We start from the raw sequence: 14,631 nt of genomic DNA on the forward strand, positions 1-14,631 counted from the left end.
GATTAGCCATTTGGCATAACTAGAATAAAAAAAAAAAAAAAAAAAAAAACAAATTGGTCTTAATCACCAGCAAGACGCTAATGAAAGACGATAGGCTTCATTAGCATTGCCACCAAGAATTAGCTCAGTGTGATGTTCGAGTAGGAGAGGCCATCCAAAATAAGAACAAGGAGCCTCCAAGACTGCAGATAAAAAGTTTCAGAAGTTTGATCAATGTTGGCCTACATTACTGTATACTACAAGGTTTTTTGTTTTTTTTTTGTTTTTAAACGCAAGACAATTTCCCCTCTTTATGAGAAAGTGTATTTAGCACATTTAGCAAATGAATTAAATAAATAAATTTAATGTGACACCCACTTGTTGCTCTAGATTTTCTACAGCTTTGTGCTTCTCATTTGCCAGTTCTTGCTTCTCCTTCTCAGCCTCCACCATTTTCTTTTCCAGCTGTGCTTGGTACTCTGATGCCTCCTTCATGCGAGTTTCAATAGTTTTACGGACTTCTTCTGTGATCTTTTGTACAAGAGGAAATAACTTTAGACTTACAGGGAAAAAAGCAGTGGCTCTGTATCTTGCTATACCACCACTACTAAATTTGCCATAAGTTGGTTACTTTACAATCCATGTTCTCTTTAGCCGCTCTTCAAATAACCAATGCTGTTAACTGCTTATATATGGTCTGTCGAGTGGTTACATTTGGACCAATAATTCAGTGTTAAACTATCATATCGCCTACATTGCTATTGGCTATTATCCCTGCATACTTCTATACACTTAACTGGAAAACAGCACACAGACAGATTTGCTTTATATATTGCATTGAAATGGAGCGGCTCACCTGTTTTTCCTTATTAAGAGATTCTTCCAAACCAAGCACCATGGCTCTGTATTGCTCCACGTTACTAGTTGCAGTTTTCAGACGCTCTTTAAGATCATTAAGTTGCTCTTCTGACTGTCTCAGCTTAGTCTTTAGCTCCTCAATATCTTCACCACTGTCTTTGCCTAAGGACACAAAGCTCATTTAAACAAAGCCAGCTACAATGGTACGAGAAAAAGCTCCATTAAAACTACACAATCCTAAATGCAGATGTCCACGTTGGGTTACCTTTGTCAGTAGTCTGCTGGCTTGAGCGAGAAGCAAGCTGTGCTTCAAAATTACTCAGCTGTTGCTTCAAAACAGAGATTTCCTTGTTGGAGTTTTTCAGAAGTTCCTTTGTTTTATTGTGAAGGTTTATTTCAGATTCATACTGCCTCTTCAAATCCAAGACCTGAACCTATTTTACAATAGAATTAGCAATGTCTTCTGCATACAAGAACTTATATATAACTAAAGCGGTTAGTCGGTTCAAAAAAAATAATTCCTCAAACCAAGCTATTGCTGAACGATTAAACATTCTCAGAGATATTATATATACATACATACATACATATACACACACACATACACATAAATCCTTACATCTTGGTTCTTGCTCAGCAAGTGTTTTTGTTCTACTTCATGTTCTAATTTCTTCTTAATCTGAGCCAACTCTTGCTCCAGCTTCTCTATTTGGTTGGTATATCTTTGCCTGATCTCGGTATCCGATCGTTCCAAGGCAACCTTGGATATTTTTTGGAGAAAAAAAAAGAAATTCAAGATAAATGAAGACATTTAGTAAATCAAGTATGTTTGTGTCTACCTAATATACCTTAACATTTTTCCCCCCACACTCACTTTAACCCAGTATCACACTGTCATTGGTTTAACCATCTATGCAGGCTATTCTCATACAATATTTAAACCGTGTTTTTGGATCCCCAAACAATTCCACAAATACACATTTTGTACATTTAAGTGGCCTCTTTATTGAGCTACACATGCAGGCAGTTTTCCTCCTCACTTGTATAGCTTGTAAGTTTGTTAGCAGCAGATTTTGCCCTCTTTGCTCAGCAATCAATGAGTCTCGTTCTTGTGTGAGTCTGGCCTCAGACATCTTACAAAGCTCCTTTTCTCGCTTTAAGTTTTCTGCTCTCACCTAAATTAATAAAAAGTTAAAGGTTCATGAAGATACAGGGTATAAAAATAAATGAAGACAGTATCTTGTGTTCCTGCATAAAACAAATCAGTTCAAAACACACACAGTTTAATGTAATGCACCCAAAGACTTATGACTTTGAAAAGCTATTTTGTGAAGTGCAGAGAAGGATCATGCTTTGGTTGTGAATACTTACTTCCGCTACAGCCAGTCTTTCATTAGCTGCCCTTAAATCTTGTGTAATTATATTAATGATCTGCTCCTGCTTTTGAACTGTGGCAGAAAGTTTTTGATTTTGTCCCTGCAAGGATGTAATATCCCTGCGATAACTTTCAACATTATTTTGTAGCATTTCATACCTAGGAAATAAAATTCAAAGTAGAAGTTATGTTTCCGAAAATTCCTTTACAATGTGATGAAAAGGCAGGATATAAAAGTCATACTATGCCTATGTTATAGTTACACACGAGGCAACAAACTGAAGAAAAAAAAAAAGAAGTATTATTGTTACCGTTTAGAGGCAAACTCCAGCTGGGTTGAAATTTTGGCATTTTGAGAACGTAGGTCAGTAACTTGTTCCTGCAGCTTCTCATTCTGCTCGTTTAGGATTTTGTCGTTTTCTGACTTTTCCTTCCTGTAGTTTGTAAACACTTCCTGCAGCTACAGAAGAAAGATTAAAAAGAACCAAAGGAAAAGCGGTATAAAAAAAGGATATGGTAAATGCAAAAAAAAAACCCTATACTAATAGTAGTATTTGGAGGCTTACCTGTTTTAAAGCAGCTTTGGCCTCAACTGCATCAGTGGATTCTGAAGTTGTAGGAGCAGCTGTAGGAGTTGAAATAATCTGAGGTGTCCCAGGAGCCTTTGTTGGAGTTGATGTTAAGGATGTCTCACCTGCAGGCAGAGGAAGGAATGTTAATGCACCGGATTCTATTTAAGATTTAAGGAATATGCAGCTGCTGCTCCCTCCATTTCAATTGAAGTACAGCTACCTTTTATTCTACTGAGCATGCGCAAGAAGCATACCACTTGCTTTCAGTAAAGGAATGAAATGCAAACCACCAAAAACCAAGAAAAGGCCCCATATATTGAATCCTGATAAATGCAAGGAGGTCAAATGGTTGGAATAAGAAAGAGGGGAAAAAAAAAACCTATGACATGGGCAAACATTTCATTGCTAGGACATATGTTCCTAAAACAGAAAGCGGCTCACACAGCAGAATATTTAAGTAGTTCAGCCCTTCTGAAAAGGCTCCTACTTCCAGCTCCGCCAACATGAGCCCAGATGCAATGCAGAAAGCGACAAAGACCAGGCATTCTTGAAAATGCAACCACCTGGCAAATATGTTCCTTGCACAGGAAAAACAAAACCATGTAGACTAATATCCGTACCTTGCACAGGCAGAGATACCCCAGTCTGAGCCAAAAGTATACGATACATATCACGCTGACGAACTACAGACTCCACCATTTGCATTTGATGTTTGCGAGATTCACGGTGCTGCTGCAGTTCAGAGACAGCACTTTCCAACTCTCTCTCAAGCTGAGAAATCCTAGTGGAAAGAAATAAACTTAACTAGGGGAAGAAAAGAAAAAACACAAAAACCGCACAAGGAATATTTATACTCAATTTAGGGGATAATAAATCTCAGTTTAACTAAACCATGAATTCTATATCTTACTTTGCAGATGTTGTTTCTTGTTCTTCTCTCTCCTTGGTTTCACTTAGTTCTCTCAGAGCTACCAAGAGTCTCTGGTTCTGCTGCTGCAATTCTTCAACGCTTCGGTAAGTTACCAAGTGTTGCGATATCACTTCAGAGGAGCTGCTAATGTTAGCAGAGCTCACATCATCTCGTTGAATATGGTTTCCTCTGGACTCTTCCAGCTCAATTAACAATACTCTGATCTAAACGGAATAGAAGTTGCCAATTCAAGTTTGGTAAAAAAAAACATCCAATAGTTGGTAGTTGCCTTACCAGTGTAATCATAAAAACAGACTAAACCAGTATTCTAAAATGGTATTCTATAAAATAGCCGTATCTATAATTTTATCCAGAAAATCGTTACGTCTGTTCGGTCGAAAGTAATCATGCTTTTCTAATGTCATCAGATTAGTTTGTTTACTCTTTGGGTTTAAAATGAAATACACAATCCCCTTTGAATATTGAGTATTTTCAAAATACCTGTTGAGAAAGATCTGTGACTTGTAATTCTAGCCTCTGATTCTCTCTCTCGAGAAGTGATGCATGCTTATTTGCCTTATCTGTATTTTCTTGCATTCGCTCAATTTCCTGGGAAAAAAATGAAATAATTTAGGGCCTTGTAACCAGAGCTAGGACAGGTCTACATAATACACAGATATAATACCTTCATTGCTTGTTCAAGCTTGGCAGACAAACTTGCTACAGTTTTCTGCATGCGTTCATACTCTTCACGTTGGCGTTTGAAAATGGGCGCCTTGGCCTCTACTTCCTTCACTATTTCATCTAGGTACTTGTTGATTCTTTTGTTTTCTTGTTTTTCCATCAGCAACTGATCCTGAGTTTCCACGTATGCATTGTAGAGCTGCAGACAGATGCCATACAAAGTTAAGTTTACATCAATGATAACACACCCTGCATCAAGTAAATTAGCACAAGTTGTTCGAGAGCAGGAGTGGGTAGCAAAGACTAACTGGAAGTCTGTATCATCACACACCCCAAAGTCTTAAGTTGAGATTATATTTCCCCACCAGTTTCTGCAGCAATTAGTCTAGCTTTTTTCACATTTTCCCAAAAATGGGACCCAGTAGGTTATGCATACATGGATAGAAGTGCCAGAGCAGCATTTGGTTAAAAAATAAATATAACTGCTCATAATTAGGAACGTAAACAAGTTACTTCATTGGTCCATGAAGCCTTTAAAAGTTCTTTACTGTGCTAAATATATTTTTATTTACTGGTGTTCTTTGCATTGTAGGATAATCTTCCATCATCAAACAATAATACTAAACCAAGAAGGGTAAGCAGAGCCCTTCAATAAGTTACATCATTACTTTCAACAGAGGGTATACGACTACCAATAGTAATATTTTACCTCTGTTAACTTCATTCCTGGCTTTACAACCTTAGCAACTGCAGCAGCAGTAGGAGACATCAGGGTTAGTTCTTCTTCAGAAAGCAGTGTGCCTGTGAAAAAAGAAGCAAGTGAAAATACCAACACTGTTTAAAATAATTGTACAACACAACAGTTGTGAACTATATCACAAATCCCTTCAAATCAGGTTTACCTTTTCTTTTGGTGGCAGAAAGCAGGTCATTGGCATTTTCAAGTTCCCTCTCAAGATTGTGGATTTTCTCACCTAGCTCTTTTTCCACCAGAAAGCTTCCCGCTTCTTTTTCCGCCAGCTGGTCCTGTAGTGCTTTGTTAGCTAAATGAACAAGAGAACCGGCCGTGTGGATTATAACATATAACATGCAGTGGGGACAAGTATAACCTTTGTAATGACACTTTACTTACCATCACCTGCTTCTTTCAGAAGCTTCTGAAGTTCTTCCATCGCCCCGGTGAGCTCTGTACTCTTAGCTTCCGAGTCTTCAGCTGCACTCTGAAAACCAAAAGCAAACAAATATTTCTCATAGCAACTAACAAACTATCCCGAAACTATTGTTTAGCGCATGGACTGATAACCGGAGACCATTGGTGGTAGAGCATAGACTTTATTGGCTCTGAACATATATCTATAAGTAGCGGCTGTCTTTTAGTTGTAGCAGGATGCCTGGCCCAGAGTTTCTAAAAATGCCCTTAAAGTAATCACTTTTTTTTTGGGTAGCAGGTTTCTCAAAGTATCTTCATGGTGCACTTACAGGATTTTGACTAATGTAACTTGTAGGTAGTACAAACATACCTTGTAGAGGTTACACAACTTAATGTTTGAATTCAATTCATTATGGAATTTTTCTTCCATACTTGTTTGCTGCTCTTTCACCTGCAAAGGAAACGTGATATTGTCAAGATTCTTCTTTCCCCCCCCACTTAGCATAGAATCTGGTATAAAGCATACAGTTTACCCCCCCCCTTTTTTTTTTTAAGAATCCTGAAAGGGAGGGGGAATGTATTATACCAGAGTACATTTGATTAAATCTGATTGCACACTGAAATGGTCTTCAGTTCCTACAGGCTCAAGTCACAGTCAAAGATGTACTCTAAAAATCCTCAACAGGAGTGACATGGAAGTCAAAGGTCCTTCCAGATCATAAAAAAAAATAAATAAAAAAAGTAAATTGTTATCCGATCAATGACTTAAGTCTCATGTTCAGCCAGCGACCCAATCTTGTGGTGTACATTAAATATACCTGCATATCTTACACAGGTGCTTATATCCAATGAGGGAAAAAATAACTATTAGAAAAGCTAACATGCCTAAAACAGCCTACAATCAAAATATTACTTTTAAATATGTTTAGTATTACAAGAAGCATGTATAGTAAAGCCAAAACAGGTGGGGAAGTGACACTAAACCGACATTTGGCTCAAATTTATAAATAAAGTGTGTTAAATGGACACAAAAAAATGGGTGTACATAGAAAGACACTGAGCAAGGACATTTTCCCTGCTTTTTGAAAATAAAGAATTGCACAATTTCTCATTTGTATTACAACCCTACCATAATTAAATAGATCCACTGCATTGAATAATCTGCATACAGTGCCACACTGCTGTCATGGATTTCTTTTTATATTCTACTCAACGGCCCTAAAGCATGGTATTCACTAAAATCCAGAACTACACATGGTACTGAGAAAAGGTTTGAGAACCGCTGATCGTTCATTAAAGCACCCGATAGTATAGACAGGAATGAGTACCTACAGTGTTTATGCCTGCCCATAGCAAATATTGTTTGTAATCAAAGGTAATGAACCTCGTGTTAATCTAGAATTTTCCTCAACCGATGGCCATGTACTACCACCCATTCCAATAACAGTAGTGATTAAAATACTTGCCTCCTTTAGTTTAATCATGAGCTCTTCCGCTTGCTTTTGCAAATCTTCATTAGAAGATTTAAGGATCTTAGTCTGCTCTTCCAGTCTCGTAACCTGGTAAAGAAAAAAGTTAGATGAAATATTGAAGCTATAATCTTCTCATGTGGGTAGGATCAATACATGTCTTTACATAGTTGGAACAGATTTCTTATGTAGAATAATTAAATTATGGGCTACCGCGCTTGTAATTAAGGGAGGAGAACAGACTGCTCGTTGGAAGGAACCACTGAACATGTCAGGGAGTGAATTCTTGCGGTATATTTTATAAAGTGCGTGTAGAAGGGCCTTATGCCAATCATGGTCAATTATGGGCATTTTAAACATTTTTTTTGTGTTTCATGCCTTAGGTTTGGGGCTACTTTTTCAAATTTGTTTTAGTGTTTCAGAACCAACTAGCACACAAATAACTAGTTTAGTGAAAATACCTAGAGGTTAGCGGATAGTATAAGGGGTAACACCAGGGTCCTGCTAGTAGATAGTTATCGTTACAGTAAGATGTTAGGGTAAGGATAAAGTACCGTATAGTATTAGTGATATGTATCAGGATCAGATTAGGTCACAGTATCGCGAGTGATGATTAGTGACCAAATTATTAATCATTGGCCACATTTTTATTAGGATAACTTTTAAGTGACAAGTTTAGGCCACTGACACTGATCAGTGAGACTGATGTCATGACCTTAGGGTCTTTTAGCTGTCAATGTTCAGATCACTCCTTGTGGCCAGGAGATCTGATCAGATCACTTGATTGGTCTTGCATTAGTTTGAACTGCAGCAGATCTGGAAGCACACTTGACTTCCAGGTCATGGTTATTTAGCTTTTTTTTCAATGCTAATGACTCATAGGAATGATTTGTCCCCACAAGCTTGTGTGGACTTCGAGGACAAATATTAACAATTTTGGCATTCAAGGGGTTAATGCTGCATGACTGGTGATTGCGGGGAGAAGCCTCTGGTTGCTCCCGTAGGAGATCTACCTGAGCTTCAGGGCAGATCAGCAACAGGTATTAATCCCTAAAATTGGTTATTGAATTAGTTAATACTGCACACTCGCTCTTATGTTGTAATCAGGCAGCAAATGATAACAGTCAACCCCCCCCACCCTGAAGCTGCCTGTCAATGAGACTGCCGGCAAGCCAGCAACTGCTCATTGAGCCTGTATAATTGCTCCTGCCGGAGTGATCAAAGACAAAGTGAGGGTGATCTGGGTGGGTGTGCAGTTTGCCCAGACACCCCACAATCATGGGGGCATGTTGTAGGCATGAAGTACTAGATATGTCATGGAACATATGAAGGGGGTTAATATAGCTTTATTTCCTCTAGGTTGTAAGCTCGTCTGTGCAGGGCCTCCCCACCTGTTTCTGTAAGGCAAATTGTCATATATTACATGTTCTATATATATACAGCTTCTATATTGTAATGTTGTGATCGTTACCTCATCTTTTTTGTTTTCCAAGTTTCCTTTAAGTTCCAAAATCTCATTTCCTTTCTCTTTCTGAACAGCCAACAACTCATCGGTTTTCGACCTCAGTTCTTTACTTAGCCAGGTGTTTTGACTCTGTAAGAGCTCTCTCTCTTGTTCCAAACGTTTCTCTCGATACTAAAAAGAAAAGTGGTTTTTTCCCCCCAGAAAAAACATACAATAAAACTATATCTGCATATTTTAAATGCTTCACTCATCTTTATAACAACATATTTCAACACAAATGGGTTTGGAAACAAAAAGGTACCCTCTATCAAATATATTTTATATACCTGCATTTACTTATTCCAGTCTAAATGAGACATGATTATCCCAATTAATACTCATCTTGTGGCAAACGACACCGACCCCCCCCCCCTGATTTTAAAGCTGTTAATGCCACACCTTGTTGCAGAGAATTAAAGAGTCCCTGACATCTTTCCTCTATAACAAAGCATATCAAAATACTTTGCGAGTACTGTAACATGCAATCTTATCGATCGTAGGCATCGTAAGCAGGGGGATGCATTCAGCTGAATGCATTTCCTGCAGGGCAAGAGAAGAGGCAAAAGCATTTGAGGGGTGGATTCTGCAGAATCGGACATGAAAATTTAAAGGGACCATGCACCCATTATATTCATTAAAGTGTATATGATGGCTGGAGTGTCTCTTTGACCGATACGCTACTGCTCATAACATTTTAAATACCATACCAGTTACAGGGCTTAACTAGGGAAACTAGTAGGGCATATAGTGTCAGTATCACACACAAAAAAAACCCTCACCTTCACAGAAACCTCTGATGACTGTAACTCATCCAGCTTTAACTGCAGCTCTAACTTTGCATCATTGGCTTCTTTGAGCTTATCATTAAGGCGTTTAATCTCATCTAAAAAAGAAAACCAAATTAAAGTTTTGTTTGCCAGATTGCAGATATTCTTTAACATTAAGATCAGATATTTAATGGTATGTAGAGCCCAAAACAAATGTTCTGTACCGTTTAAGTGTTCCAGCTCTTGGGCTCTTCTTTCATTTGTGCGAACCAAATCCCTTTTTTCTGCCTCAATTGATTCTTTAGTTCTTGTTAGTTGAGACTGCAAACAGAAACAGAGGAAGCGATCATTAACACTCAACGCGTGTGTAATTATATATACATATACACATTCTCAATTCAGGCAAAAAACTATACACTAAAATACAGTAATCTTTTAAAATTACCTGCAAAGCTATGTGTCGATCATTGGTTGTCTCGAGATCTCTCACTTTTTCATTTAATTCTTTTTGCTCTTCGTCTGAAAGACAAAATATTACTATTGTTATAAGGTCTTAGATTACCGGATAAAGAAGAACTATTCAGCGTATGCGATACCATTCTACAATTGACACGCAGTTATGTTCTACGGAAAAAGAAAAATCCAATTCATACTTTTTTTATTGAGTTGTTCTCTCAAATTCTGGCATTCCTGTGATTCAGATACAAGACGTTCCTGACATTGACCCAGCCTTTTCTCAACTTCAAAATATTGTTGATCTGTGAAATAGAAGTAAATCCAAGTTAGTGAATGAAATATTTATGCAGCGTAAACCCAAATTTGCTTGGCTGTCCTGATGTCTCTGCTGTAAAAGGGAAATCCTGCTAGACTACCCACCTATCATTACACCACTGCAGATTAACGCAGCATCATCCCAACTGCGCGTGCTAAATGGTTTAGGCTAGATTTCCACTTGTTTTTTTTTTTGCTAAAAACGCCCATAAAAACGCCAATAGCGCCACCTGGCGTTTTTTTAGTGAAAAACGGCAGCAGCCAGATGTTAGCTGTTCTTCAATAGGAAATCGCACAATGCCATATCCACTTGGCGTTTTTCTGTTTGGCGTTTTTTCAGTCCTCTTTGGCGTTTTTCTGCTTTTTTGGGCTCTGTGGCAGTTTTTCAAAATCGCAGCATGTTGACACTCTGGCGTTTTTTGCAAGAAATCTTGGCGTTTTTCTCCAATAGAAGTCTATGGGAGAGAAAAAACGCCATGAAAAAGCCATGTGGGTTTTTTGCCTTGGCGTTTTTTATGGCATTTTTTTCCACAGTTACAATGCAGAGGATGGACCCAGTATCTGTGTGTCCTACGAGAAATAGGCTGAAAAACAGTTTCACACAAAACAAAGTCCTGGACTGGTTCATATTGAATTTTACACCATTTGGAACAAACATGCCATTACAAACAAACATACCCAACGCATCAACTGGATCCTGCGTGCCAAAAGCAACAGCAAACAATTTGCACCATCATTTGGGGCCAATCTTCCCAGAGGAGCAGACATTCGAAATAAAGCATGCCTTACAAACCACAGAAAAGAGACAAAAGGGTCTACCAAGTAAATGACATCAGGAGAGGGCAGATACTTGCCATTTATCCTAATCCCTTTTAGCTGGGTGAAACTTCTAACTTGTAAAGGCTGGAAAAACTGCCTAAGGTCAAAAAAAGCAATTTCCACAGAAAGGCTAAAACGCCAGAAAAACGCAGGTAAATGCAGTGGCAGTTTCTTGGCGTTTTTCATCAAGAAAGAAACGCAGGACAAAAACCCAAGTGGAAACCTAGCCTTAGTGTACTGGTATGAGGAACAGCCCCACAGCCGTTCATACAGCAAGGCTGTTTATCTCCAAGGTGTGAAACTAAACATTTAAAGTTGCGGTTCACATTCACAGCTGCATTGAAGTTAGAGGAGAAGAGTTAGATGGACTTTGAATAGAAGGATCAATTTAGGGTAAAATTAAAGGAAAATAATTGATGTATCCAGATTTCCACATTTTCCAGTTTGTGTACGTTTTAAAGAAGACTTACATGAATAATTTTAGGCAGATGTGAAACACCCCTCTTGAGTACAGCGAAACCCCCTCTAATGTTGGGTTATTTAGGATGCAAAAGGGCACCTTTGAGAGGCATGCATTTTTTTGGAATTTGGATATCTAGTCAGCCTGTACATCTCTGAACTTGGCAAATTTACCCCACCACATCATACTTTTTTAAAGCTTTCTATGCAAGATAAACTGTAGTTTGGGGTAGCCGTATTAGTCCAGTGTATACGAATATGCAGAAAAACAGAATGTTGCAGAATCTTGTAATACCTTTTTTATTGGACTAACAGTATTTAAAATAATAGACGAGCTTTCGGGAGTCCTCCCTTTGTCAAGTCAAAAGCATTTCTGACCAAGCAAGTGAAAAACACAGTTTAAAACAGTTTAAAACTGACCAGTACATGTTCTGATACAGGGTTAAAACAGGGGTTAAAATAACAAGATAGAGAATTTGCAGACAAAAAACTAAGAGGGTCGTAAATAGTAAATAGTGGCATATACTGCATAGATAAGGCTGGGGGGGAGCAGGGGTGAGCATGTAGGAGAGAGAGGGTGAAGGAAAAAAAAAAAAAAAAAAAAAAAAAAAAAAAGGCACAGGTTATAGGAAGTTTTGATAATGAGCTAAGAAGCTCAAATCCACATTAAGTCCTCTGTTTTTACAATCATAAAAATGTATCATTTTGGCTTCAAATGTCTTTCTTTCTTGGGTGTTTTTGAAATGACCTCTCAGTGTTTTGATTTGAACACTGAGAGGTCATTTCAAAAACACCCAAGAAAGAAAGACATTTGAAGCCAAAATGATACATTTTTATGATTGTAAAAACAGAGGACTTAATGTGGATTTGAGCTTCTTAGCTCATTATCAAAACTTCCTATAACCTGTGCCTTTTTTTTTTTTTTTTTTTTTTTTTTTTTTTCCTTCACCCTCTCTCTCCTACATGCTCACCCCTGCTCCCCCCCAGCCTTATCTATGCAGTATATGCCACTATTTACTATTTACGACCCTCTTAGTTTTTTGTCTGCAAATTCTCTATCTTGTTATTTTAACCCCTGTTTTAACCCTGTATCAGAACATGTACTGGTCAGTTTTAAACTGTTTTAAACTGTGTTTTTCACTTGCTTGGTCAGAAATGCTTTTGACTTGACAAAGGGAGGACTCCCGAAAGCTCGTCTATTATTTTAAATACTGTTAGTCCAATAAAAAAGGTATTACAAGATTCTGCAACATTCTGTTTTTCTGCATATTCGTATGCAAGATAAAATATATATATGACATCTGTGGGGAATTATTTACAAGTATTTTACTAATCATGTTGTGATTAGAAAGCTGGGCTCCATTGACGTGCATGGCTGAATGCAGTACCTGCATTGGCGACTGCTCTGCTTTTAAATCAGTCGTCCGTCGTCATACAACATACGTCAGACATTGATGCCTGGAGGAGGGGCCAAATGGGGCCCCTGCTACCGATCTTGGTGTTACCGAGTGCCTTATAGCAACACCGTCGCGAGTTACAAGCACCCCTAGACAGAAGTAGTGTTTGTACCAATTTTCAACATTCCGTGGAGAGTGTTTTTAGGGTTGCAGCTGTAAACCCGATCAAAAGAAAGGAAAGTATTTTCTCTCACATTTATTCATTTTATTTGACACCGGGTTTCAATCTTTCACTTTCTAGAAATTAAGGCAAAACAGGGATTTCCAGATGTTTTGTCCAAGCTCTTTTAAAGAAGCACAAAACCGTTTGTCCTTAATGGGACTCGTCAGCATGAGGTTGTGATACTGGCTTAATAGTTGAGGTTTGGGGTAGCCAAGAAATACTATTAAGCCAGTATCCCAAACTCATGCTGACGAGTCCCATTAAGGACGAAACAGCTGCCCATGAGTGGTGATCTGGCTATTGCAATTCTTACCCGAGTTTTGTCTAAAGGCTGTCTTGTGCAGCGGCAAATTACTTTCAAGGGACCCATGTATAAAGTGGATATAGAGGCAAAAGGTGATCATTGTTGACCTTATTTGCATGTGCCTACCCAGAATCCCTTGTGGATGTGGCAGCACCATGAGATTAATGAGGGAAAAACAAGCCTTCTGGCTTGTCTGGTGTCTGTAGATGAGTGTTTAATAATACTTCTACTACACATACACACACGTGTATAATATGTGTGGTTAAACTAAACGAGAGGGGGTATTTTGCTGGAAAACAAGTTAGCTAAAAAAAAAATTGTGTGCGCATGTTTTTGTCTTTTAATTAGGATAGAAATACAAAGATCATCACATACCATGACTAAAGCTAGATTTCTTTTAAGTTCACAACAATACCATCACAATAAAATTAAGCCAAGCAGAACCAGGGGCCATAATTTGAACCTGGAGAGCCACAGATGGGATAAGCGCAGGAAAATTTAGCAAATAGTATTGACATCCACAAGGCGGCAATGGACCTCATCAGAGCAGTACCAATCGTTACTTTCCCAACAAATTATGGACTAACATGACGACATCATGTTACTCATGTGATATCACTATATTAACTTGCCTGGACCTAAGGAAAAGGATCAATGCACTTGTGCAAAGAGTAAGCACCCATCCAGCATCAAAGCTATGCCTTGTTACTGACCATATAGGAAACAGACATTTACAAAACACATCTTAATACGCAGTGGATCCAGTTAACTTCTAGGCAACAGCTGCAAAGAATACAGAGAGACTAACCCATTGGCCCATCATTTAAGTTATGCACCAAAAGGAGAATAAAAAAAAAAAGGTCATCAGAGGTCTGGGCTAATGGCGAAGACCTGATGAAGCTCTGAGGAGCAAAACATATCAGGGGGGGCTATTTGTCTGAGTTTTTAATAAGCCCGTGTCACTGGTTATAATTCAATTGTTCTTGTTGTTAGGATTGCAGCCATCAACAGTATATATGATTTGATATTATTAGTGTTATACAACTGTGGGCAAATGCCCTCATGTCACAGTGACGTATACCTTTTACAGTAGGACTGGCGACACTGGTGTTTTTAAACATCTTTTTTGGTTATACCTTTTAACAAACACGTTCAAAAAGTGATGTCTTAGGGTGGGGTAATAATAAGGGTATTTTTGATCCCGGGAACAGGATTGGTTGGTTTTAGTTGTAACTTACCCTTGTCCCCACTGGGGCATTATTTTGGAATTGTACAGCTACGTTAATGCCCTTTCGGGGGCCGCTACCCCCTCTTACTTGAACATTAATTGGAACACGGTGCAAACATCCACTTGCTTTAAGCACCATCCAATACGGCCAACATTCCCCAC

At 38.4% G+C, this 14,631-nt stretch overlaps 1 protein-coding gene across 1 annotated transcript in view; it reads right to left on the minus strand.

Moving 5' to 3' along the window:
* The window catches only part of TPR (translocated promoter region, nuclear basket protein), a 30,871-nt gene that overhangs the window by 15,588 nt on the left and 652 nt on the right, over positions 1-14,631 (minus strand). The window contains exons 2-23 of the mRNA XM_053469737.1: positions 9,922-10,026; positions 9,714-9,787; positions 9,493-9,589; positions 9,281-9,384; positions 8,469-8,633; positions 6,995-7,087; positions 5,899-5,979; positions 5,511-5,598; positions 5,281-5,421; positions 5,088-5,179; positions 4,380-4,577; positions 4,196-4,303; positions 3,695-3,918; positions 3,405-3,565; positions 2,779-2,906; positions 2,524-2,672; positions 2,209-2,371; positions 1,878-2,012; positions 1,457-1,597; positions 1,103-1,271; positions 836-999; positions 358-510 (exon numbers count right to left, since the gene is read on the minus strand). Coding sequence (XP_053325712.1) covers positions 358-510; positions 836-999; positions 1,103-1,271; positions 1,457-1,597; positions 1,878-2,012; positions 2,209-2,371; positions 2,524-2,672; positions 2,779-2,906; positions 3,405-3,565; positions 3,695-3,918; positions 4,196-4,303; positions 4,380-4,577; positions 5,088-5,179; positions 5,281-5,421; positions 5,511-5,598; positions 5,899-5,979; positions 6,995-7,087; positions 8,469-8,633; positions 9,281-9,384; positions 9,493-9,589; positions 9,714-9,787; positions 9,922-10,026 — 2,933 coding nt within the window. The remainder of the gene's footprint in view (positions 1-357; positions 511-835; positions 1,000-1,102; positions 1,272-1,456; positions 1,598-1,877; positions 2,013-2,208; positions 2,372-2,523; positions 2,673-2,778; positions 2,907-3,404; positions 3,566-3,694; positions 3,919-4,195; positions 4,304-4,379; positions 4,578-5,087; positions 5,180-5,280; positions 5,422-5,510; positions 5,599-5,898; positions 5,980-6,994; positions 7,088-8,468; positions 8,634-9,280; positions 9,385-9,492; positions 9,590-9,713; positions 9,788-9,921; positions 10,027-14,631) is intronic.

The sequence above is a fragment of the Spea bombifrons genome, chromosome 6, assembly GCF_027358695.1.
Source record: "Spea bombifrons isolate aSpeBom1 chromosome 6, aSpeBom1.2.pri, whole genome shotgun sequence".
NCBI lineage: Eukaryota > Metazoa > Chordata > Amphibia > Anura > Pelobatidae > Spea > Spea bombifrons.